The following is a 26,164-nucleotide window of genomic DNA, read 5'->3' on the forward strand; positions in this document are numbered from 1 at the left end:
AAGAAAGAAAGAAAGAAAGAAAGAAAGAAAGAAAGACCTGACATGTAATATCGATTGACACAGGGTCCACAAGGGTTAAATACTCATTTAAGTCTCCATGTTAATCATGTGCAAAAAAAAAAAAAAAAAAGAAACAAATAAAAAATTAATAACACTTAATTTCAGTACTTATTTTCTTTACAGTCTGATGGAAAACATGCACCTTCATAGCCATTTGAGATCATCTATTAAGTTTCATTATACTATTTTACACCATTGAAGTGTAATAACCATATTTAACTTCACTGTTTGATTTTACAGTGTATTATATTAGATGCCACAAGAGCCCTAATGTCTGCTTTGCGGCACTACCATATATTGTGGCATAGCATTTGCTCACGTGTATACATCAGGCGTTCGCTGCCCGATTAAAAGCAGAATATGTTATGCACCACAGATGAGCTCAGTGCACAGCTATAAACACCAAACATCTGGCTGCTCAGAAAACATTACTGTCAGTTTAGACGTTTAATCACGCAGGCCGAGTGAAAACCAATGCACAGTTTACACGAGGTCTTACAGACAAGGAGCTAAATCATCCTTTATCCTAGATAAGCTCAAGTCACGAGCCCAGACCCTTTTTAATGTTTCAGCGAGATTCCTCTTCGTCAGAGTTATATTTTGTAAACAAATTATGAAAATATCTTAGCAAACATATAAGTTTTGAAAGTTAATTTAAGAAAACACTTAATAAATGTGTCCATCTTAATTATTGATTGAGGATCATTTTAATTTGGGGTGTAGCAACTTTTCACATCATGACCTTTAAAATTGGAATAAATATTAATTATATAAAAAAACAACCTTTTTTTTTTAGGGTGGCATGATCGCCTCACAGCAAGAAGGTCGCTGGATCGAGTCCTGGCAAAGTCAATTGTCATTTCTGCGTGGAGTTTGCATGTTCCCCCCCTGTGTTGATGCTATATGTGAATTGAATAAACTAAATTGGCCATAGTGTATGAGTGTGTGTGTGTGTGTTTTAATGAGTGTGTATGGGTGTTTCTCAATACTTAGTTATATATACGCTGTGTAAAACATAGGCTGGAATAGTTGCCGGTTCATTCCGCTGTGGTGAAGTCTGACACAGAGACTGAGCCGAATAAATGAACAAACTTTTTTTAGATATCACTTTATAAGTAGATGCATTGGAGCAAACAGAAGCAAATTTTATTTTAAAACATAACATGTAACATAAATATGCAATAAATCCTGAATGCATTAATGCATTATTTTCCATAAAGACAGTTCCATGGCTGAAATGCTGTTTAAAGATATCTAAAAAAATGTAAATATATTTAGTTTGCAAGCCTTAACCCCAGTGCTATTTTGGGATTTCCGCCTGGATTTTACCCAAATTTAAAAGCTTCCCAAATCCACATGCAGAGGTGTAAATGCACAAATTTGCTATCATTTTAAAGAGAAAACCCTTTGCATTTTCCTAAAACACTATTGAAAGGGTTTGAAATATCTGTTTATGTTGTCTGTGTTATAATAAACACCTAAAAAAGAGGCGCTTTTTGTATTTTTTTTTTTTATAAACTCAAATTTGAAAGTGTTCCTTATAGGTTGTGTGTGGTCTAGCGTGCTGTAATTAATTTTGGTGGTTCCTGCACATGTCTGTAATCATAGGAAAACGGAAAAATGTCTCCACCATAATCTATGCAGAAGATATTGTGTTCCAACTGATGATAAGTGCTATACAAGCCACAGGGATGATCATTGTTTTCATATTTCACTATTCTTTTGTTTGATCAAACATAATTCACTGTGTTTGGAGCACGTCAGACATATAAAAGGATTACTTATGCACATCACCTCAAAAACAGAGGAGAATGGCCCTGAAGCGCACAGCATAAGGTAAGAGATGACTGCTGTCTGTGCTATCTGGGGCTGCTTATTGATCATAAATGTATTGTTTTCACTTCTGCGCCATGGAAACACCTCGATTCATATAACAACTGTTTAATATGTGAATATAATTTAGTAAAAAGAATGCTAGAACTGTATGAGCACCGGCAAGAGCTTTCATTTGAGCTATAACTTGTACATCTGTCATATAAAAAATATGAAAATAAACCAATGTTCAATAGCCAGCTCGGGTATCCAAAATACTGTGTATTTAAGTGTATATAACTTTTGTACAGTAGAATAAAAACCAAAGTGACGCATATGTGCATAAAATATAGATTCTACACTTTCAAACGACACCACTTACCGGGGTCTGGTGCAATGCTGGCCCTTTAAATCTTAAAGCGAAAGTCGATGACGTCAGAGACCTGGTTCTGGGTCCGCGGAGTTTGAGTGGTTAATAGTCTACATTTTTAGAGCAAAACTATTGCAATAGTACAAAATGACCAGTTTAACAAACAAACAAACAAACAAGCTCAGGTAACAATATTTGTTAAAACAAACTTAGAGCCTTCCTGCTTGAAACATGTGACAGTCTGTGATTGAATTTTCTTGTATTTTTAGAGCCCACTGTAGGTGCATAAACATTTTTCCGGTTTCCATTATTTAGTATATCAACTTTGAACAAATTCATTGTGAAAAGGCTCATTAAAATTGTATTTTACCCTGCCTGGACTGAAAAAAGACACATCCTGATGCAGCACTGCTGGTAACACTTTACCACACAATTCCATTAGTTAATGTTAATCTATTTACTAACAAATAATGAACTATAGCTTGATTACAGTATTAATTTATCTTAGTTAACCTTAGTTAATAAAAACAAGTTCTTGTGTACTCACAATACTAATGTTACCAAGCTCAAATTTACAATTATATAATGCATTAGTGGCGGCGCAGTGGCGCAGTAGGTAGTGCTGTCGCCTCACAGCAAGAAGGTCGCTGGTTTGAACCTCGGCTCAGTTTCCGATTCTGTGTGGAGTTTGCATGTTCTCCTTGCATTCGCCTGGGTTTCCTCTGTGTGCTCCGGTTTCCCCCACAGTCCAAAGACATGCGGTGCAGGTGAATTGGGTAGGCTAAAATGTTCATATGTATGAGTGTGTGTATAAATGAGTGGATGTTTCCCAGAGGTGGGTTGCAGCTGGAAGGGCATCCGCTGTGTAAAAACGTGCTGGATAAGTTGGCGGTTCATTCCGCTGTGACGACGCCAGATTAATAAAGGGACTAAGCCAACAAGAAAATGAATGAATAATGCATTAGTACGTTATGATTAATAAATGCACTAACATCAACTAATGGAGTTTTAGGGTAAAGTATGACAGAACTGCTTATCGGAAATGCCTTTATTATTACCATCAAGGAGATGTTTGACTCCTGAAACACACAAAACTGATTTGTAAGGAAGTGAAGGGATCATGTAAATTTTTTTTTTATAAATGACATGTGTAAATGTATTTGCCCATGTCCTACTTTATATAAACTCTCCGATTCTGCCAGTTTTAATGATTGTTGTTAATCACTACATCTCCTTTTCAATCATTAATTTTCGTTTCGGCTTAGTCCCTTTATTAATCTGGGGTCGCCACAGTGGAATGAACCGGCAACTTATCCAGCATATGTTTTACACAGCGGATGCCCTTTCAGCTGCAGCCTATCACTGGGAAATATCCATACACACTCATTTACACACACACTCATACACTACGGTCAATTTGGTCTACCTAATTCACCTTTGGACTTGAAACCGGAGCACCCAGAGGAAACCCACGCAAACATGGGGAGAACATGCAAACTCCTCACAGAAATGCCGAATGACTTAGCTGAGGCTGGAAACAGCAACCTTGAGGCGAGGTTGAGGCGATCATGCTGCTCACTGCGCCACCGTGACGCCTTTAACTGCTTTTGATAAATTATAAAACGTCTTAAATCAAACATTCAAAGTGTAAACACATTTAGAGGCTGGGATTCAATAAATAAACACACTGACAAAATAGATTAGTGTAGAATTTACTCTGAACCTAATCTGCTTTACTAAATTGCAAATAAATGCATCAAGAGATTGCAAAGAATCTACGTTACGCATTCAATTAATGGTGGTATTTTGCAGTAGAAAGATTGCAGGGAAATTTTCCAAATATAATAGAAATAATAGCACATTTTCTTGCAAATTATCCTTCATCAAATCTTTATTTACAACTTGAAGCAAAATAATATATGCATGATTCATGCCTTGAAAACGTTCAAAGGACAATTATTATATGAAATTAAGATTTTAAAATCACCATTGCACATGCAGGACTGAATTTGAAAGGATGACATTTAATCTGCAGCTAAACAAACACAGTTGCAATCAGAATTATTAAACCCCATGACATATTACCCCCCCACCCCCACCCCGGTTTATTTTCTTCCCTAATTTCTGTTTAAGTGAGAGAATTTTTCAGCACATTAATAAATATAATACTTTTAATAACTCATCTCTAATAACTGATTTATTTTATCTTTGTCATGATGACAGTAAATTATACTTTACTAGATGTTTTTCAAGACATTTAAAGGCTTAACTAGGTTAATTAGGTTAACTAGGCAGGTTAGGGTAATTAGGCAAGTTATTGTATAATGATGGTTTGTTCTGTAGATTATAGAAAAAATACATATAGAGTTTAAAGGGGCTAATAATATTGACCTTTAAATGTGTTTTAAAAAAAAATTAAAAACTGCTTTTATTCCAGCCGAAATAAAACAAGTAAGACTTTCTCCAGAAGAAAAAATATTATCAGACATACTCTGAAAATTTCCTTGCTCTACTAATCGTCATTTGAGAAACATTTATTATAATTAATATATATATATATATATATATATATATATATATATATATATATATATATATATATATATATATATATATATATATATATATATATATATATATATATATATATAAAAATAATATTAATACATAAATGATCAAAGAGGTTTTAATATTACTGATTGCAACTGTATAAAGCCAAACTAAAGTGCTAGGGTACAGAAAGAATGATGAAAGCATAACAAAAATAGATGAGTGCTGTGAAACACAGATCCAACATTTGTCACTCATGCAATATTTCAGTCTATGAGAGTGAGAATCCAAAAAAAAAAAAAATAAATAAAAATTGTTTGAAAAACAAATTAAATGAAAAAAATAATACTAATAAAGTACAAATAAACAAATTAATATACAGCTGAGGTTAAAGTTATTTGCACTCCTGTAAATTTTGTTCCTTTTTCCAAATATTTCCCAAATGATGTTTAACAGAGCAAGGCTTTTTCACAGTATTTCCTATAATGTTTTTTTTTTCTATTTATATTATATGTTTTTTTTTTATTTCAGCTATAATAAAAGGCAGATTTAAATTTTTTTAAATATATTTTAAGGTCAATATTATTAGCAATTTTTAAACAATATTTTTTAGATTGTCAACAAAACAAACCACTGTTATACAATGACTTGCCTAATTAACCTAGTTAAGCCTTTAAATGTCACTTTTAGCTGTATAGAAGTGTCTTTCTAGTCAAATATTATTTACTGTCATCATGGCAAAGATAAAATAATTCAGTTATTAGAAATGAGCTATTAAAACTATTATGCTTAGAAATGTGCTGAATAAAATGATCTCTATTAAACAGAAATTGGGGGAAATATACAGGGGGGCTAATAATTATAATTCAGGAGAGCAAATAATCAACTTCAACTGTATATCTAAATAAGAATGAATGAATTGATGAAAAGAAAAATTGGTAAAAAGCAAAGCAAATTCAAAAGCTGTTGGGCACTAAATAGAAAGCAAGATTTGCCATAATATCTCAGCACAAAGAATGCGCAGATCTTCATCAAACACATATTCGGTGATCAGTTTTGCTATTTAAAAAAAAAGCAAACTATGAAAAACACAACCTCAGAAGTTCATGTCCTAGCATTAAAGCTCCTTCTGAATCATATGTTATGCATTTATACACATAAGAACAACAAACAACCCAAAAAATGAGCACATCAGAAGAGGTGAACACTGTGAACACAATGTAAACAACAAAATTTACACTATTTAAGATCTGACATGCAACAAAAACAAGATTGACTTTAATCTAATGTAATGAAACAGGTTAAACGCAATATAATGATGAACGTTGGTCATTTGTTTGATTAAAGGCTTTTCAGTCAGATCTGCTGATGAAGATTTTAAGTTCAACAATCAGGATCAGACCATGAGAGGAGGGAGGGAGCGGGGGGGGTTAGAATTTATGTGGCACTAAGAGCTTGGCACGTGTGGCACTGCGGCCGTCCACATGCACTGCCGTCCCAATCTTATTCTGCATGTCAAAATCAATGAAGTCAGATCCGAATCTAAAGTCCCCTCTCCATGATCCTGTGGTTAAAAACGAGTTAAATCGATCGTCCTTCTGCAAGGTGTTGAACCGGCTTACATCGGAATATCCAGGAGGACCGCAGGTCGGAGGAAAAATGTGTAAGTTTGCAGTGGAACGATACATGTATCTGCGTTTACACAGTCTCATGTAGATCACCGAAATTATAAGCACAAAGAAAAGACTGGACACACCAGCCAAAGCCATTATTAAATACACAATATGATCACTGTGTGTGTGTGACTCCTCGATGCCACGTGCGAAAAGCTCATCGATGACAGGCAATCCATTTTCAGTCATAATATTAACAGTTGCAGTAGCGGAGAACGATTCAGGCCCGTTATCGCTTACAGAAACTATTACAGTTTGCTTAATGTCATCATCTTCAGCAAACCCTCTAAGCGTCCTTATTTCCCCACAATGCAGTCCAATTGAGAACAAATTAGGTTGCGTGGCTTTAACAATCCGATAGGAGAGCCATGCATTGTGTCCAGCGTCTGCATCAACAGCAACCACCTTAGTGACCAAATAACCAGCAGGAGCAGCTCGGGGAACGATATCATCAGCAACGTATCCGTTAAACTGCACCGGATACAGCACAACCGGTGGATTGTCGTTCATATCTGTGATATAGATCCGGATTGTGCATGTGCTAGTAAAGGAAGGCCGTCCTCCGTCACGTGCCATGGCCTGAGCATAGAAGTGAGTGGAGGCTTCGTAATCGAACGGACGAATTGTGAATATCTCACCAGTTTCTGTGTTGATGGATAGATAAATGGCTGAGTCTTCTGAGAGGGAATATAATATTCGTGCGTTCTGCCCTTCGTCTGCGTCGTCAGCTTTGATTCTGATCACTGGAGTTCCCTGAGGCTGATTCTCAGCAAACTGGACGGTGTAGTTTGCGTGTCTAAAAATAGGAGGATTGTCGTTTATGTCTGTGACTGTTATGGCTACGGTTTTACTGCTGAATAACGGAGGCGTTCCAGCATCTACTGCGGTTATGGTTATGTTATAGTGAGTACACTTTTCTCTGTCTAGCCTGCCATCAATCACAAGCATGAAGTAATTCTTTACCTCTGACACTAATTTGAATGACACATCGTCAGATAGTTTGCATGTGACGCGACCGCCAATATCAAGATCATAGACGTGTAGCAAAGCTACCATCGTTCCTGGTGAAGCGTCTTCAGGCACTGAAGATGAAGCTGATTTAACTGCGATAACAGGCGCGTTGTCGTTCACATCGATTACGTCTAGGATTAATTTGCAGTGAGATGACTGTCCACCACCATCTTTAGCCTGTACATCCAGTTCATGAGAACTGGCCTCTTCATAATCCAAAGCGCCCATGATCCTGACCTCCCCCGTCACAGAGTCGACCTCCAAAATCCCTCTGGTCTTATCAGGAACGTGACTGAAAGAATAACTAACCGCTCCGTAAATCCCGCTGTCTAAATCTGTGGCGTTTAATTTGACCAGCACCGAACCCTGAGGTGAATTTTCCTCTGCGCTGACTTTGTAAACGCTCTGACTGAACACGGGGATGTTATCATTAGCGTCTAAGACGTGAATGTGAATCGATGCCGTTCCAGAACGAGAAGGTCGGCCTCCGTCAACTCCACTCAGCGTCAGAAAGTGATCAGCTTTGCTTTCTCGATCCAAAGGCTTTTTGAGGACCAGTTCAGGATATGCGTTGTTATCCATCTGAGTGTTCATCTCCAAAGCGAAATATTCATTCTCGCTGAGTTGATAATGGTGAACAGAATTAGCTCCGATATCAGGATCGCGAGCACTCTCCAGTGGGAAACGTCTCCTGAGAAGTGTTGATTCTAGCAGCTCCAGTTCAATCTGACCGTTGTCAAACGCCGGGCTGTTATCGTTGATGTCTTGGACATCCAATAGGAGGCTGTACACTTTAAGAGGGCTCTCCAAAAGCAGCTGGAACTGCAGGATGCAGTGTACAGACTGTGCGCAAAGCTCCTCTCGATCCATTCGTTCGCTCACTAAAAGCAAGCCTGTTTCAGCTCTCAGCTCGCAAAACTGCCTGCTTTCTTCGGCAACGACTCGAGCGCTGCGTCTCATCAGCTCAGACACATCGATTCCCAAATCTCTGGCCACATTTCCGATGACAGAGCCTTTCCGCATCTCCTCAGGAACCGAATAGCGCACTTCAGCAAGACAACCGCACATGCAAACCAAGCAGATGCAAAGCTGAGGCCAAACATGACATGACAAACACCACATTTTGCAAAATATTAGGAGATGCTTTTAAATAAAAGGAAACAAAAAGAGCGACAGCGCATTCTGAACAGATCCTCGCAGATACTGCTCTCTGATGCCTGCTCGTGTCGGCTTTTTATTTTCATCTCTCTCTCTCTCTCTCGCCTAAAGCACTGCCCTCCCCATCCATCCCTCAGTCTGCCTCTCCCTCCTCCTCCGCTTGCTGCGTAATGCTGATTAAACTGGGGAATCAGGGCACACAGTACAGAACAGATCACTGACTAAGCGGAGTATAACATACGAGCGTCACCCTCTGGTGAGTTACAGACCAGCAAAACCCTTTCAAAACCAAATTAATATTAACAATGATAATACTTGTATCAAATAGAACATAGATTAATTTTGTTTTAGGGGACAAACTAAGTTTTAAAATCAAATTACTATTTAAATACCCTTTTGTTATGTTAGGGATGAAAACATCCACCGAATTAAACTGCTGTACAAATGCATGATATTGATATTATTTTCACATTGTTTTGCATGAATTTGTTGATTGTTTGGAAAATTGTAGGATTTTAACTCTTTAATTGCCAAATTCACAAATTATGTTACTGATTTGGTGAAAAACACACACACAGAATGCTGTATTTTCAATATTAAAAGTACTGTGGACTGGATTTTATTTTACCTTTATCCCAGTCTTGGACATGTCAACGATTAGTAACAACATTGTCTTTGATGCATTGTTAGATTTTCATTTTTCTTCCTAATTTACTGTTGGTTTACCCCATTGACTTCCATTATAAGCAGTTTGATGGTGCATAAATACTCAGTCTTTGCTTTTGTTTTCTCCATGTAGTTCTGAGAGCTGAGATGCATATTTTATTTTCCCAGACACATCAAGGTAAGTGCTTAAAGGTCACTCTCACACATACACACACCTTTAATTTGCTGTTATACTCAATATAAAATCCAGAAACTAAGCTTTTATGGTCCCACTTTATATCAAGTGTCCTTAACTACTATGTACTTACACAAAAAAATACAATTGTTACAATGTACTTATTGTGTAAATACATGTATTTTCTCTGTACTTATGCTTGATTAAATACCTGTATGTAAATACATCGTTATTAAATGATGTAATTGCATTTGTAAATACACTGTTGACCATCCCTTACACTTTAACCCACCCTTAAACCTACCCATACAACCAAACCTGTCCATAACCCAACCCTTATCCCAACTTAAGAGCACCACAAGTGTTCTTAAATACATTATGAACACGGTAAGTCCATTGTATTTATTTTTTGATGCAAGTACATAGTAGTTAAGGACACTTAATATAAAGTGGCACCACTTTTATTTGCACAGGCATTAACTATCTAAATGGCTTATGTTGCCAAGCTTTAATTAAAAGTACAAATGACACATTTTACCTCTTCCCAACAGGGAAAACAACAAACATATAAAATTGCATGATTATATGCGATCAGTTTTGTTATGTAGTTATGTAGTTATGAAAGAAGTAAATGGGGCAAAAACAGACACCAACAGTAAATTCTGGAGAAAAATTATTCAAATCAATCAAAAACAATCCATCAAAGGAAATGTTGTTTTACATGTCTAAGACTTTGATAAAAGGTTTTGAAAAATCCAGTCCACAACTACTTTTGTTATTAAAAATATGTCATTTCGTGTGTTTTTTCCCGCCAAATCAGTGACATCACTTATGAATTTGGCATCTAAAGAGTTAAAATGCTGTCATTTTCTAAGCAATTTAGTAGGATTGGTCAGAGCTGAGGTTGATAAACAGTTTTATGCACAAAAATTAAAAAAATAAAAATATATTTATCTCATGCAGTTTTTACTGCAGTTTAATTCAGTGGATGTTTTCATTCATTACATAACAAAAGGGTAGTAAATTTGCCCAGAGTGTGTGTATATATATATATATATATATATATATATATATATATATATATATATATATATATATATATATATATATATATATATATATATATATATATATATATATAATTATTATTATTATTATTATTTTTTTTTATAATTTTTTTATTATTTTAAACAATTCCTCAAAATATGTGTCAAAATAAGATGTCACAAAAAATCATTCTGCTAGCTGAAGCACAGAGAATGCTGAGGCCAAATTAAGACTCAAAAATCACCCCAGAGTGGATGAAAACACCCCCAACAGCACACAAGGGTTAAAAGTGGATTTGGAAATACCAATAAATAAATTAATTAATTAATCAATAAAGATTTCTTTCAGAAGGACTAACGAAACAGAAAGCAAGGCTTTGTTTAGACCTTTCCTTTTTATATTCATTTACTCTAGAGTTTATTAGGAATATGTATTTAACAAACTCCTCGTAACACTTTTTTTTTTGATGGTCCCTATTGCACGTTTTGTTGACAAAGTTTCATAGCAACTACATGCCAACCAATTCTGATTTGAGTATTAGTCGACTGTCTGCTTAATATCTGCTGATTTGCTCCTTCAACAGACATTTAACTGACTATAAGAAACTTTGCAAGTGCATGGCATTTTACAATAACCCCAAGCCCAACCTAACAGTCTACTTATAATCTAATGAGAATTAGTAGGCATGTAGATGCAGTGTAACTAAAATTTAACAAACTGACCATCAAAATAAAGTGATACGATTAATATTACTTGAAAGAATAGTTTCCTTAAAAAATCTTCATCATTTACTCGCACTTGCTTCAAATCTTCAGGAGTTTATTTCTTCTGTTGAGCACAAAATAATCTGTGTTGGAAAAATGTTGGAAACCTGTAACCAATGACTCCCTACTACGCTAATCAATGATTACAGGTTTTCAACATTCTTCAAAATTTCTCATTTTCAGTTCGGCAGAAAAATTAAACTCCTAAAAAGAACTGCTTGAGAGAGAGAGTAAATAGTGAGTAAATTTTCATTTTTGGGTGAACTATCCCTTTTTTCAAACTTCTAATAAAGGCCAGATGTTAAGTTTGTACACCATCTCATGAACAAGAGACATTTTCCTTCGGCTTAGTCCCTTTATTCATTAGCCACAGCGGAATTAACCACAAACTTATCCAGCATATGTTTTTTAACACAGCAGACGCCCTTTTTAGCTGCAAACTCAGTACTGGGAAACACCCATACAAACTCACATTCACACTCATTCAATACAACCAATTTAGTTCATCAATTCCCCTATAGCGAATGTGTTTGGACTGTTGGGTAAACCGGAGCATGCAGAGGAAACCCACACAAACACAGGGAGAACAGGCAAACTCCACACAGAAACGCCAACTGACCAAGCTGGGACTCAAACCAGAAACCTTCTTGCTGTGAGGCCAAGGTGCTAACCACTGAATTGCCCATTGAACAAGAAGCACAAAGTGGTAAAATTCAATTTCTCAGGTTTTCACACGACACTATAAGAAACAAGATGCTAATATTCATGGAGCTCACAACAAAAACACTGCTTTGAAATTAATCTATATTGCAATGCCAATAATAAAATACAAATAGTGCACAGTGTGATCAATAATGAAATTCAATGGTGATGATAATGCTGCTCATATGAAACAAAATGCTGACAGTTCCATACCTTATTTTCAGAGGTACTTTCCTCTGCATCGAGTCCTTCCAGATCATACAAAGCTGTCTTTTTCAGAGTCAGGTCAGCAGTCAGCGTGCCATCATTATAAGATCTGACGAACTTGAAGTCACTAGTGCGCGAGCCCGTGGTCAGGTATGCGTCATAATTGTAGGCGCTGCGGAGAGTTCCCGCGCCCTCCACCTCTGCGTAATTTGGAGGCAGATACGCGCTGGGAATGGCTACAGCTCCATCAAACAACAGTCTGGGCTTTCTCCTGCGACAAAACCTCACGGCCAGGATGATGATGATGAAGGTCAGGAAGAAAGTGGACACGGACACCAGCGCGATGATCAAATAAAACGTCAGTTTGGAGCTGCTCTCGTCATGAGACATGTCTTTCAGTTCTGGCACTTCAGCCAAGTTATCTGATACAAGTAAATACAGTGCGCACGTGGCTGAGAGAGAGGGCTGTCCGTTATCTCTGACTGACACTATAAGGTTCTGCTTCATGCTGTCAGATTCAGAAATGTCCCGCTGCGTCCTGATCTCTCCGCTGTGGACACCGATAGTGAAAAGTCCCGGATCAGTCGCTTTAATGATGTGATACGAGAGCCACGCGTTCTGCCCGGAATCCGCGTCCACGGCGATCACCTTGGAGACCAGGGAGCGCGCCTGCGCAGCTTTGGGCACCATCTCGGTCATAAAGGAGTTTCCCTCCGGAGAGGGGTATAATATCTGAGGAGAGTTGTCATTCTCATCCGATATGAAGACACTCAAGGTCACGTTACTGCTCAGAGGAGGAGACCCGTTGTCTCTGGCTAACACGAGCACTTTGAAACTTTTCATCTGCTCGTAATCAAACGACCTGACGGCATGAATGACCCCGGTGTCTCCGTTAATGGATAAAAAGGAGGACACCGGTGCGCCATTGACATCAGAGGACAACAGAGAATAAACTACAGTGCCATTCTGTCTCCAGTCCGGGTCTGTAGCTGATACTGAACAAATAGAGGAGCCTGCTTTGTTATTTTCTTGCACATGAGCTCTGTAATTCTGCTGCTGAAATACAGGTGGATTATCATTGACGTCAGCTACAGTCAAGTGAATATTCTTAGTGGAAGATAAAGGCGGAGAGCCCTCATCAGTAGCAGTAATTGTAATATTATATTCAGAGAGCAGCTCGCGGTCTAATTCACCTGTGGTCACAAGAGAATAGTAATTTTTGATTGAAGGCACGAGTTTAAATGGGACGTTTTGCTGAATGGAGCAGCGCACCTGTCCGTTATTCTCAGAGTCTCTGTCCTGCACATTAATGATGCCAACCTCTATACCGGGTAACGCGCTCTCAGGAATGGGGATGTTCAGAGATTTTACTATTATTATAGGCGAATTATCATTAACGTCACTCACACTGATTAAAACATTTGAGTAAGATGTTAGACCTGATCCATCTTTAGCTATAATTCGCAAACTAAATGTGGCTTCTTCCTCAAAATCTACTGGGCCTTTTATGCTAATGACACCTGTCTTTCGATCAAGATTAAACAAATGCTTGTAATCTTCCATAATATGCCCAAACTCATACGTCACTTCTCCATTTTGTCCCTCGTCAGCATCAGTAGCGCTCACTGTCACCACTACAGTGTCTACAGGGGAATTTTCAGGCAGACTGACTTTATAGACGGCCTGACTAAAGACTGGAGCATTATCATTAGCATCCAGCACAGTGACGTGTATGGCTACAGTACCTGATCTCGGTGGAGTCCCGCCGTCTACCGCAGTCAGAATTAAAGTCACCTCTTTCTCCTTCTCGCGATCTAATTCCTTATTTAAAACGAGTTCAGCATATTTTTCTTCAAAGGAATTTGCTTGCATGGATAAAATAAAATATTCATTATTTTGAATAGAGTAGCTTTGAATAGAATTCTGCCCAATATCAGCGTCGTTTGCTTCCTCAAGTAAAAAGCGTTTGCCCTTAACGGCGGATTCACTGATCTCCAAATTGATCAAGTCTTTACCAAAATATGGATTATTGTCGTTAATATCTTGAACCCTAAGACCGATCCGGTGCAATTCTAAAGGATTTTCCAGCACGAGCTCTTGATTCAAAACGCACGACGATTTCTTCCCACAAAGCCCCTCTCTGTCGATTCTCTCCGCTACGGTCAGCTCTCCAGTATTCAGATTAATGTCACAGTATCGTTTTCTATTACCTTCAGTATCAATGCGAGCCTTGCGAGATGACAGTCTGTTCACATCCAGTCCGAGATCCTTCGCTATATTTCCAATCACAGATCCGCGTTTCATCTCCTCCGGTAAAGAATAGCTCACGTCTCCATAAGCGCTGTGCGCCATCAGCACGACGGAGAACACAAGAAAGAGCACAGTCACCACCAGCAATCCTTTAGGAATCATTTTTTGGTACTAAACGACAACCCGGCTTCTCGATAGAAGACAAATCAAAGTAAAAAGGACGAATTGCAATCAGCACGAACACAAGTCCATGTACAGCAAAGAGAAAAGATCAGCTCTCGGACAATGCATTCAGCAAATGACAACGCAAGCGCAAAAGGGTGGAGAAACCAAAAAGAAATGGAAATAACAGGTCAACAGCGACACCATGAGGACCAAATGAAATATCAATTCACAGATGTATAAACTTTGTAAAACACGCCATACAATAAAAGGCATTCCTTTATCTAGAAATGGAGAAAACCCCTAAATTTAGGCTAAGATCAAGCACCTTAAAGTATACCAAATACACAGAATTGGAATTCTGTAACATGAACCTCATATAGTTATAAATAGAAACACAACAAATCCGCGATAAAACCAAACAACTTTTCTTTTCACTCAGACTGGAAACGCTACAGTTCATGCCGCAACGCACATCAGTACCACGGACAGCGACCAGGGAGATCAATGCGCCTAATAATGGGCAACAAACAATCGGTAAAATTAAGGCTTTGCTGTGAGGCTCGTTGTAAAAGTAATATTATAACAAACATCGGCACACACATCCAAAATATATAGATTGTTCCAAAAAAGAAATGCAACTTCAGTTGATAACGCTAATGGCATTGGGGACGCATTACAAAGCAAACGCAGAATGGCTGCAACATGATAGCAGGGCATTTTGATGAATTATGAACGATAGTATTTGAAATATGAGATTAAAAATCATCAGTGAGCCAGGAAAACGGTAAACAGCAAGGATTTTAAAAACTTCATTAACAAGATGTTATTAAAGTTATTAAATCTGACAACGCCACCAATGACAGAGTAAAGGGATCGTTCACACATTCCACCCCACCCCAAATTATTATCATTATTATTATTATTTCCTAATATTATTTAAAAAAATAATAATAATAATAATGATAATAATAATAATAATAATAATAATAATAATAATAATAATAATACTGTATTTAGTATTTACTCATTCTTCACTTATTTCACACCTTTTACTCTTGAACACTGTCAAACATTTATTTGGTAGCTATGGCAAAAAATAAAATAAATAAATAAATGCTAAAAAAAAGTCCATGGCTACCAGTTTTAAGCATTCTTTAAAATGTCTTCCTCAACAGCCAAAAGAAACTCAAACTTGTTGGGTAACAGGTGAAGAGTAAGTAAAGGATGAAATATAGATGATTGTGAACTACCCCTTTAACAAATACGCAAAGTTATTGCCACCATACAATTACTCCCCTGCGCATGCTGTGAATAACATAATCTAAACATGTACACTGAAAACAAATTGAAAACACACAGAAAAACAACCAAAGAAAGAATGACATTATAAGCTTTGTTAAATGACAATAACAAGCGATCTAAAATATACAGTTAAAATGAAGTAATGTTTGCTTGCATTAGTAAACTTTGCCACTGCATTATTTAACTCTATAGACATTTTTTTCCCAACTTTACACTTCATCATAATAATAATAATAATAATAATAATAATAATAATAATAATAATAATAATAAAAACAAAGTTAACTATTAAAGCTTCATTTTGATAACAACAAAACATTGCTTGAGTCAAACCATGAATGACCAGTCGAACTGGGAATAACTATTTACAAACCTGAGAAATATTCTCTATTCCATCGATAATATCATTAAGATCATCTGAAGACTGAGTCTTCCTCAGAGTCAGGTCAGCAGTCAGCGTGCCATCATTATAAGATCTGACGAACTTGAAGTCACTCGTGCGCGAGCCCGTGGTCAGGTATGCGTCATAATTGTAGGCGCTGCGGAGAGTTCCCGCGCCCTCCACCTCTGCGTAATTTGGAGGCAGATACGCGCTGGGAATGGCTACAGCTCCATCAAACAACAGTCTGGGCTTTCTCCTGCGACAAAACCTCACGGCCAGGATGATGATGATGAAGGTCAGGAAGAAAGTGGAGACGGACACCAGCGCGATGATCAAATAAAACGTCAGTTTGGAGCTGCTCTCGTCATGAGACATGTCTTTCAGTTCTGGCACTTCAGCCAAGTTATCTGATACAAGTAAATACAGTGCGCACGTGGCTGAGAGAGAGGGCTGTCCGTTATCTCTGACTGACACAATAAGGTTCTGCTTCATGCTGTCAGATTCAGAAATGTCCCGCTGCGTCCTGATCTCTCCGCTGTGGACACCGATAGTGAAAAGTCCCAGATCAGTCGCTTTAATGATGTGATACGAGAGCCACGCGTTCTGCCCGGAATCCGCGTCCACGGCGATCACCTTGGAGACCAGGGAGCGCGCCTGCGCGGCTTTGGGGACCATCTCGGTCATGAAGGAGTTTCCCTCCGGAGAGGGGTATAATATCTGAGGAGAGTTGTCATTCTCATCCGATATGAATACACTCACGGTCACGTTACTGCTCAGAGGAGGAGACCCGTTGTCTCTGGCTAACACGAGCACTTTGAAACTTTTCATCTGCTCGTAATCAAACGACCTGACGGCATGAATGACCCCGGTGTCTCCGTTAATGGATAAAAAGGAGGACACCGGTGCGCCATTGACATCAGAGGACAACAGAGAATAAACTACAGTGCCATTCTGTCTCCAGTCCGGGTCTGTAGCTGATACTGAACAAATAGAGGAGCCTGCTTTGTTATTTTCTTGCACATGAGCTCTGTAATTCTGCTGCTGAAATACAGGTGGATTATCATTGACGTCAGCTACAGTCAAGTGAATATTCTTAGTGGAAGATAAAGGCGGAGAGCCCTCATCAGTAGCAGTAATTGTAATATTATATTCAGAGAGCAGCTCGCGGTCTAATTCACCTGTGGTCACCAGAGAATAGTAATTTTTGATTGAAGGCACGAGTTTAAATGGGACGTTTTGCTGAATGGAGCAGCGCACCTGTCCGTTATTCTCAGAGTCTCTGTCCTGCACATTAATGATGCCAACCTCTATACCGGGTAACGCGCTCTCAGGAACTGGACTATTCAGAGATTTAACGATTATAATCGGCGAATTATCATTGATGTCAGATACATCAATAACAACAGTTGAATATGAAACCAGCCCCAGCCCATCTGTGGCTTGTATTGGGAGCTCAAAAGAGGCCTCGTCCTCATAGTTGAGTGACCCTATTAAGGTTATTCTTCCAGAGTTTTGGTCAAGAGAAAAAATAGTAATGTCATTTTCTGAAATATGCCCAAACTCATAGGTGACTTCACCATTTTGCCCCTCGTCAGCATCAGTAGCGCTCACTGTCACCACTACAGTGTCTACAGGGGAATTTTCAGGCAGACTGACTTTATAGACGGCCTGACTAAAGACTGGAGCATTATCATTAGCATCCAGCACAGTGACGTGTATGGCTACAGTACCTGATCTCAGTGGAGTCCCGCCGTCTACCGCAGTCAGAATTATAGTCACCTCTTTCTGCTGCTCACGGTCTAATTGTCTCTCTAGTACCAATTCTCCGTAAAATTTCCCGGTTGTTTTTGCAGTAACAGCCAATTCAAAATATTCATTTTTTGCTAAATCATAATTTTGAACTGAATTAGTTCCAATGTCTGCATCATGCGCCTCCTCCAACACAAACCGCGCACCTTTAGCAGCCGATTCGCTAATCTCCAGTTTTATTACATCTTTTTTAAATAGAGGAGAATTATCATTTATATCGTTGACATTAATATTAATAAGACGAGATTCAAGAGGATTTTCCAACACGAGCTCCTGTTTTATAACACACGAAGCTTTCTTCCCACAAAGCCCCTCTCTGTCGATTCTCTCCGCTACGGTCAGCTCTCCAGTATTCAGATTAATATCACAGTATCGTTTTCTGTTGCCTTCAGTATCAATGCGAGCCTTACGAGATGACAGTCTGTTCACATCCAGTCCGAGATCCTTCGCTATATTCCCAATTACAGATCCGCGTTTCATCTCCTCCGGTAAAGAATAGCTCACGTCTCCATAAGCGGTGTGCGCCAAAAGAGAGACAATGAGAAAAGCATGCGCACGGAAAGAAAACAAATATAACCACTTGTCCATCATTGCAGCTTCGGATTGATAAGCACGTTTTCTGATATGCATCCGTCCCAAATATTAACAAAAATATTCCGTATTTTCAGCACATACTTGATAAGCAAACGCTCTGCCCCGTGTATGGCGTCTAAAAAAACAGCAGTACAAAGGGAAATGGCAAGATATGAGGGTGGAGAAAACACGACAATTTAGTTCGTAGGTGCACAGCGACACCATGAGGATTTGTAATCTGAACATCTTATTGTAAAATATAAACTCAGCAGCATCATCACTTAGCTAAAATCATGCACATTTATTGCGCCATCAATAAAAACTATTGCAAAAACAATTCTCCCCACAAAAACACATTTCTGTTTAACCTTTCAAAGGGAAAACCAATAGTACCCGAAGATCTATTACTCTCAAAGCTCTTTAAAGGCAAGAAGTGCCAGCTCCAAAAAACATATAAATCAATAAAATAAATAGAAATGCATTAAAATATTTAAAATTAAATGTATTAAAATAAGTAAATACATTTAATTATATAACATGCCTAATAAAATTTGAAATGAATGAATAAATAAATAAACTAGTTCATTAAAAAAAAATAGGAGTAAGTAAATAAGCAATCAGACAAACGAGAGAAAGAGAGAGAGCGACGAAACTAAGCGTCATATTTCAACAGGAAGTATTCAGCTTAATTATCCTAAACGATAAAGAACCACCAATATTTTTCCTCACATTTGCCCCGTCACACTGCACCTGGCAGAATAATGACGCTGTAATCCAGTGAGTCCAACCTGAAAACGTGCATCTGAATGCAGCCTAAATGACCATAAAAACAGCGAATTCGCAAACTGACGAGCCCAGACCGTAAGCGCAAAACAACGTTGTTCTTATCCTTTTCTGCAAAATAAAACAATCATAATGAGCCATGAAAAAAAGGTATTCGCTTGTTCTCGGAAGTCCTTTATTTAGTCAGTTCACACAAATCTACATTTAATATCAGCAAAAATTATTTAAATATTTTACTTCTCTTAAACGTGCCAACATAGTGGCATGTGGCCTACACAATTAAAAGTAAAACCAACATTTACGCAGAAGTTCAAATAAAATTTCAAGTTGTCATCTGAGTGATAAGAATTTGTTAAATGGCAAGTGACTGTCTCATTACGTCTAAATCTCGCCTTAAAACTCATGTTGAATGATTAGTTTTATTGTTTTTTTAATTGATTTTTTAAAGTAATGTTATGGATGTCTGTCTAACCTTATACTGGGTAGAAGTCTTTAGCTTGTTGCCATTTTTACGATTGTCATTAATTTATAAGCTGTCAATAAATAAATAAATAAAAATAGCAATATTATCGTGCAAATATAAACTATATAAAATTGCCAGCAGCTTGCATATAACATGTATTGAAAAAAAGTCATTTCCACAGCTAGGTCAGTACTTAAAAAGTTTAAAATAACTGGAAGTAAAACAAACATAGGAACCATGTTTAAGCATAACAATACAATTCTTCTTAAATTAAATTAAAGGTGAAGTAAGGTTGTAAATACTTTTTTAATAAAACACAAAAGGACAACAAATTTTGCAAACATTATTATTATTATTATTATTATTATTATTGTTATTATTATATTAAAAAGAGTGAACCATAACAGTATAATCTTAAGCAAATGATAATAACAACTATAAGAAACCAACGAAAGGATTATAAAGTATAACTAATATTTTTAGTATTTGTGCATTATAGTCTTTGGGAAAGACTGAACTTGTCCTCAGGGAATCTTTTTTTATGTAAATATTCCAAATAGCACAAAACTTTGCTCAATGCTTGTAAAAAATAAATAAAACTATAAATAATCGTTAAGTGGAGCAAACAACTATTAATTAAAAATGTACCTCTAAACTTTCGACTCCATCGCCAAGGGTATCCATTATGTTCTCAAAAGACTGAGTCTTTCTCAGAGTCAGGTCAGCAGTCAGCGTGCCATCATTATAAGATCTGACGAACTTGAAGTCACTAGTGCGCGAGCCCGTGGTCAGGTATGCGTCATAATTGTAGGCGCTGCGGAGAGTTCCCGCGCCCTCCACCTCTGCGTAATTTGGAGGCAGATACGCGCTGGGAATGGCTACAGCTCCATCAAACAACAGTCTGGGCTTTCTCCTGCGACAAAACCTCACGGCCAGGATGATGATGATGAAGGTCAGGAAGAAAGTGGAGACGGACACCAGCGCGATGATCAAATAAAACGTCAGTTTGGAGCTGCTCTCGTCATGAGACATGTCTTTCAGTTCTGGCACTTCAGCCAAGTTATCTGATACAAGTAAATACAGTGCGCACGTGGCTGAGAGAGAGGGCTGTCCGTTATCTCTGACTGACACAATAAGGTTCTGCTTCATGCTGTCAGATTCAGAAATGTCCCGCTGCGTCCTGATCTCTCCGCTGTGGACACCGATAGTGAAAAGTCCCGGATCAGTCGCTTTAATGATGTGATACGAGAGCCACGCGTTCTGCCCGGAATCCGCGTCCACGGCGATCACCTTGGAGACCAGGGAGCGCGCCTGCGCAGCTTTGGGCACCATCTCGGTCATAAAGGAGTTTCCCTCCGGAGAGGGGTATAATATCTGAGGAGAGTTGTCATTCTCATCCGATATGAAGACACTCACGGTCACGTTACTGCTCAGAGGAGGAGACCCGTTGTCTCTGGCTAACACGAGCACTTTGAAACTTTTCATTTGCTCGTAATCAAACGACCTGACGGCATGAATGACCCCGGTGTCTCCGTTAATGGATAAAAAGGAGGACACCGGTGCGCCATTGACATCAGAGGACAACAGAGAATAAACTACAGTGCCATTCTGTCTCCAGTCCGGGTCTGTAGCTGATACTGAACAAATAGAGGAGCCTGCTTTGTTATTTTCTTGCACATGAGCTCTGTAATTCTGCTGCTGAAATACAGGTGGATTATCATTGACGTCAGCTACAGTCAAGTGAATATTCTTAGTGGAAGATAAAGGCGGAGAGCCCTCATCAGTAGCAGTAATTGTAATATTATATTCAGAGAGCAGCTCGCGGTCTAATTCACCTGTGGTCACCAGAGAATAGTAATTTTTGATTGAAGGCACGAGTTTAAATGGGACGTTTTGCTGAATGGAGCAGCGCACATGTCCGTTATTCTCAGAGTCTCTGTCCTGCACATTAATGATGCCAACCTCTGTACCGGGTAACGCGCTCTCAGGAATAGGGATGTTCAGAGATTTACTAATGATTACCGGTGCGTTGTCATTAGTGTCTGTAACATCAATAATCACCATTGAGTAAGATGTTAAACCAGCAGCATCTTTTGCTAAAACACGCAACTCGTACGCAGATTTCTCTTCATAATCTATTGCACCAGTAACAGTTATTTCTCCGGTATTGCGATTTAATGAGAATAATGTTTTATCCTCTTCTGAAACATGACCAAATACATACGTGACCTTTCCGTTTTGCCCCTCGTCTGCATCAGTAGCGCTCACTGTCACCACTACAGTGTCTACAGGGGAATTTTCAGGCAGACTGACTTTATAGACGGCCTGACTAAAGACTGGAGCATTATCATTAGCATCCAGCACAGTGACGTGTATGGCTACAGTACCTGATCTCGGTGGAGTCCCGCCGTCTACCGCAGTCAGAATTAAAGTCAGCTCTTTCTGCTGCTCACGATCCAGCTCTTTATTTAAAACCAATTCGCAGTATTTCCCGGCTAAATCGTTTGATTTAACATCTAAAATAAAATTATCATTGCTTTCCAATTTGTAGAACTGAACTGAATTCTTTCCTATATCCGGGTCATGGGCTTCCTCCAGTAAAAACCGTTCCTCTTTGTGCGCCGACTCCCTGATCTCCATCTTAATAACCTCCTCATCAAAATGCGGTGCGTTATCATTAATATCCTCAATATGTAAAGTAATTCGATGCAATTCCAGTGGATTTTCAAGCATAAGTTCTTGTTTAATAACACACGAAGCTTTCTTTCCACAAAGCCCCTCTCTGTCGATTCTCTCCGCTACGGTCAGCTCTCCAGTATTCAGTTTAATATCACAATACCGTTTTATGCTACCTTCAGTATCAATGCGAGCCTTACGAGATGACAGTCTGTTCACATCCAGTCCGAGATCCTTCGCTATATTTCCAATCACAGATCCGCGTTTCATCTCCTCCGGGAAAGAATAGCTCACGTCTCCATAAGCGCTGTGCGCCATCATGACACAAAAGCAGAGCGAAAACACTAATCCCGTGTTTCTTCTCATCTTGATCTTATCCTAATGTGAAAATTGTGAACGGGTGAAGTCCAAAACTGTCCCCGAATAATTAGGAAAATATCCTTGTGCAGCTATCAAACGAAACAACGTCGCCTTTTCTTCTCTTTTCTGCAGCAAACAGCATGTTACAAATGAAAAAAAGGTGGGTGGAGGATTTTTATGTCTGTCCTACAAAGGTATACAGCGACACCATGAGGCTATAAGTAAGTATTGTTCTGTTAAATTATAAGCATTCAATAAAACACTGTTTATAAAGTGTATTAAGAAGTGTTTATATTTTTCGAGAGCACAATTAATTCAAGTGACAGTTCACCAAAAATGAAAATCCGGTTATCATTTACCCACCCTTTACTTGTTCCAAACCTATCCGGCTTTCTTTATGCTGTTGAACATAAAAGAAGATACTTTGAAGGATGTTGGAAACCTGTAAACATTGACCATAGCATTTGTTTTTCTTATATAGAAGTCAAAAGTTTAAAGTTTCCAGCTTTCTTCAGATTATTTAGTTTGGTGTTCAACAGAATAAAAATCTCATGAAAGGGTTTGGAACCATTTGAGTTTGACTAAATAATGATTACATAATTTTTTGGGGGTGAACTATCCCTATAAGGCGAATAAGAGCTACATGACTTTTGTTTCAGCACCATGGACAGCTGTATTGAATAGACCTCAGCTACTTCAGAGAGAATAATGTACACTGTAAAAAGTTAAGGTAACTCAAACCATTTGAGGAAACCGATTGCAACAAACCATTTAAGTTCAAAACTTATCCCTATGAGTGCTGTGAACTTACTCTATTTGAGTAAACGAAGCACTTTTAGTACAGTAAAACCCAATAAATGAAGAGAACTCAAACCAACTGAGTACTGTAAAACCCAATGAGTTAAGGCAACTCAAACCGCTTGAAGAAACGCATTGCTACAAACCATTTGAGTTAAAAACTAATCTATATGAGTACTGTGAACTTACTCCATTTAAGTTGAAGTAATGACGTATTTAATTAATTCATTACCTTCAACACTAAGTTCAAAACTTTTTCAAGTGAGTAGAATTAACTTTCAGTTAATTTTGTGTTAACTACACTCCTTTCAATCATGTCGAACACACAAAATATTTTAAAGAACGCTGCAAACCTGTAACAGGTGACTTCCATTGTATTTGTTTTTCCTATATGGAAGTCAATAGTTTAAAGTTTCCAGCTTTCTTCAAACTATTTAGTTTGGTGTTCAACAGAATAATGAATCTCATAAAGGGTTTGGAACCATTTGAGTTTGACTAAATAATGATTACATAAAAAATTTTGAGTGAACTATCCCTATAAGGCGAATAAGAGCTACATGACTTTTGTTTCAGCACCATGGACAGCTGTATTGAATAGACCTCTGCTACTTCAGAGAGAATAATGTACACTGTAAAAAGTTAAAGTAACTCAAACCATTTGAGGAAACCGATTGCAACAAACCATTTAAGTTCAAAAACTTATCCCTATGAGTGCTGTGAACTTAATCCATTTGAGTAAACAAAGAAATTTGAGCACAGTAAAACCCAATAAATGAAGAGAACTCAAACCAACTGAGTACTGTAAAAGCCAATAAGTTAATGCAACTCAAGCTGTTTCAGGAAACCGATCACAACAAACCATGAGTTGAAAAACTAATCTATATGAGTACATTGAACTTACTCCATTTAAGTTGAAGTAATAAGGTATTTATTTATCTCTTTACCTTCAACATTAACTCTTTTCAAGTGAGTATAATTAACTTTTAGTCATTTTTGAGTTAACTACACTTATTTTAATTAATAAAGTTGACTTTTGGGTTTCACAGTGTAGAAGAAACAAACATTTCCACCACAGTGAATGTCACTTGATGTTTCAATAAACTAACAGCACATTTGCATGCAAATAAAATGAGTCCACCATTTAAAGTGACTGCCTAAACAAAGCAGCTTAATAGGAAAGAAATCTCTTAGGGTAACAATTAGAATCAGAAGATTACCAAACACTGAGGAGGAAATACATCAATGCACAGCTCTACGAGTCCCAAACCAAGCAAGTCAGTGGAGACAACGGTGAGAAAAAAAACTATATATATTTTTTAAGAAGTTGTATTAAAGTTATTCATGTCAGATACATAGATATAAGCTTTCTTAAGGGAGTCTGAATGATGGCATGATCACAGATACTCATATAAATACCAGCAGACAGGCTACTACTGAAATACATACCAAACAAAGTCCTCAAACTCTTTAAATGAACAGTTAAACACAAACAGAAAGCTTTAAATATGCAACTATGTCTTGTGGTAGAGATACAGGTATTGTACCCACTGATTCAAAAGAGCAACACCAACATACTAACATAATAAAATCTGAGAGCATGCCAACAATCGTACCATAAGTCCATAGATAAAAACATTGACACAGGACAAGAGTTAAAAATTTTCCAAGCAAACCGAGATAGATTTAGCCTTGAAATGTGAGAAAATAAAAAACAAATCTGAGGCCTAACTCTGATTTACATTGTTAGTAGCTAAAAAAAAATCATTCAAGCACAAATTTATGAATTGATCATTCAGATATGCAATCACAACCATCACTTCAAAACTTAAAGTTCTTCATGTCAAAGGAATCCAAATATCAAAAGCTACAACATGAATTAGATGCAGACACAAACAGTTGAGGTAGATGCAGACACAAACAAAATAAGATATAGTTATTAGACTGCACTTGTGTTATTCATGTCAAAAGAATCAAAGTATCAAAAGCCACAAAGTTAAGTAGAAGTAAACAGACAGGTAGAAAAGCTCTACATAGCTATGTCAGTCAGAGGAAACAGAACAGGTCAAGTGACTCAAAAACAACAACAACAAACAGCCAACAAAAATGTAATCAATGCAATATTTCCATTGCAACGTATTATACCTCTACAAAAAGCACACAGAATGATAGACCAGATTATTACACTGCAATTTTAGTAGACATTACAGTTCTGTAAAGTAATATATAAAACATAAAGCTGATTTGCTCTCCACAATTTGTTAAAAAATCTCTTAAAGATTCATGTGAAACTTATCTTAAGTCATTTACTCTGAGCAATCCTGCACTCTAGCATAAAATTAAGTATGTTAATGCTTAACAATAGCGAAACATTGACTTTTTGCTTTTACTTTTAAAGATAAAATGGTTTT

At 37.7% G+C, this 26,164-nt stretch overlaps 13 protein-coding genes, 1 long non-coding RNA gene and 1 pseudogene across 15 annotated transcripts in view; 1 reads left to right on the top strand and 14 right to left on the bottom strand.

The window, feature by feature from the left end:
* Positions 1–8,598, bottom strand: part of pcdh2g14 (protocadherin 2 gamma 14) — a 146,523-nt gene extending 137,925 nt beyond the window's left edge. The window contains exon 1 of the mRNA NM_001024186.2: positions 6,241–8,598. Coding sequence (NP_001019357.2) covers positions 6,241–8,598 — 2,358 coding nt within the window. The remainder of the gene's footprint in view (positions 1–6,240) is intronic.
* pcdh2g13 (protocadherin 2 gamma 13) overlaps positions 1–14,607 on the bottom strand; it is a 152,532-nt gene extending 137,925 nt beyond the window's left edge. The window contains exon 1 of the mRNA NM_001024185.2: positions 12,202–14,607. Within this exon, the coding sequence (NP_001019356.2) occupies positions 12,202–14,607 (2,406 nt within the window). The remainder of the gene's footprint in view (positions 1–12,201) is intronic.
* Positions 1–18,733, bottom strand: part of pcdh2g12 (protocadherin 2 gamma 12) — a 156,658-nt gene extending 137,925 nt beyond the window's left edge. The window contains exon 1 of the mRNA NM_001024173.4: positions 16,286–18,733. Coding sequence (NP_001019344.3) covers positions 16,286–18,733 — 2,448 coding nt within the window. The remainder of the gene's footprint in view (positions 1–16,285) is intronic.
* The window catches only part of pcdh2g11 (protocadherin 2 gamma 11), a 160,889-nt gene extending 137,925 nt beyond the window's left edge, over positions 1–22,964 (bottom strand). Inside the window, exon 1 of the mRNA NM_001024184.2 lies at positions 20,571–22,964. Coding sequence (NP_001019355.2) covers positions 20,571–22,964 — 2,394 coding nt within the window. The remainder of the gene's footprint in view (positions 1–20,570) is intronic.
* The window catches only part of pcdh2g1.1 (protocadherin 2 gamma 1.1), a 226,530-nt gene that overhangs the window by 137,925 nt on the left and 62,441 nt on the right, over positions 1–26,164 (bottom strand). The window lies entirely within an intron of this gene.
* Positions 1–26,164, bottom strand: part of pcdh2g1.2 (protocadherin 2 gamma 1.2) — a 222,937-nt gene that overhangs the window by 137,925 nt on the left and 58,848 nt on the right. The gene's annotated exons all lie outside the window — the stretch shown is intronic.
* pcdh2g2.2 (protocadherin 2 gamma 2.2) overlaps positions 1–26,164 on the bottom strand; it is a 214,072-nt gene that overhangs the window by 137,925 nt on the left and 49,983 nt on the right. The window lies entirely within an intron of this gene.
* The window catches only part of pcdh2g3 (protocadherin 2 gamma 3), a 206,322-nt gene that overhangs the window by 137,925 nt on the left and 42,233 nt on the right, over positions 1–26,164 (bottom strand). The gene's annotated exons all lie outside the window — the stretch shown is intronic.
* The window catches only part of pcdh2g4 (protocadherin 2 gamma 4), a 201,455-nt gene that overhangs the window by 137,925 nt on the left and 37,366 nt on the right, over positions 1–26,164 (bottom strand). The window lies entirely within an intron of this gene.
* The window catches only part of pcdh2g7 (protocadherin 2 gamma 7), a 193,694-nt gene that overhangs the window by 137,925 nt on the left and 29,605 nt on the right, over positions 1–26,164 (bottom strand). The window lies entirely within an intron of this gene.
* pcdh2g8 (protocadherin 2 gamma 8) overlaps positions 1–26,164 on the bottom strand; it is a 183,334-nt gene that overhangs the window by 137,925 nt on the left and 19,245 nt on the right. The gene's annotated exons all lie outside the window — the stretch shown is intronic.
* pcdh2g9 (protocadherin 2 gamma 9) overlaps positions 1–26,164 on the bottom strand; it is a 178,409-nt gene that overhangs the window by 137,925 nt on the left and 14,320 nt on the right. The gene's annotated exons all lie outside the window — the stretch shown is intronic.
* Positions 1–26,164, bottom strand: part of pcdh2g10 (protocadherin 2 gamma 10) — a 173,301-nt gene that overhangs the window by 137,925 nt on the left and 9,212 nt on the right. The window lies entirely within an intron of this gene.
* Positions 1–26,164, bottom strand: part of pcdh2gp1 (protocadherin 2 gamma pseudogene 1) — a 169,187-nt pseudogene that overhangs the window by 137,925 nt on the left and 5,098 nt on the right. The window lies entirely within an intron of this gene.
* On the top strand, positions 7,035–25,384 carry LOC147833820 (uncharacterized). The gene is made up of 3 exons (XR_015507225.1): positions 7,035–7,368; positions 9,434–9,478; positions 23,091–25,384. It is a non-coding gene; the product is annotated as an uncharacterized LOC147833820 (long non-coding RNA).

The sequence above is a fragment of the Danio rerio genome, chromosome 14 (assembly GCF_052040795.2).
Source record: "Danio rerio strain M-AB ecotype USA chromosome 14, GRCz13ab, whole genome shotgun sequence".
Taxonomy (NCBI): Eukaryota; Metazoa; Chordata; class Actinopteri; order Cypriniformes; family Danionidae; genus Danio; species Danio rerio.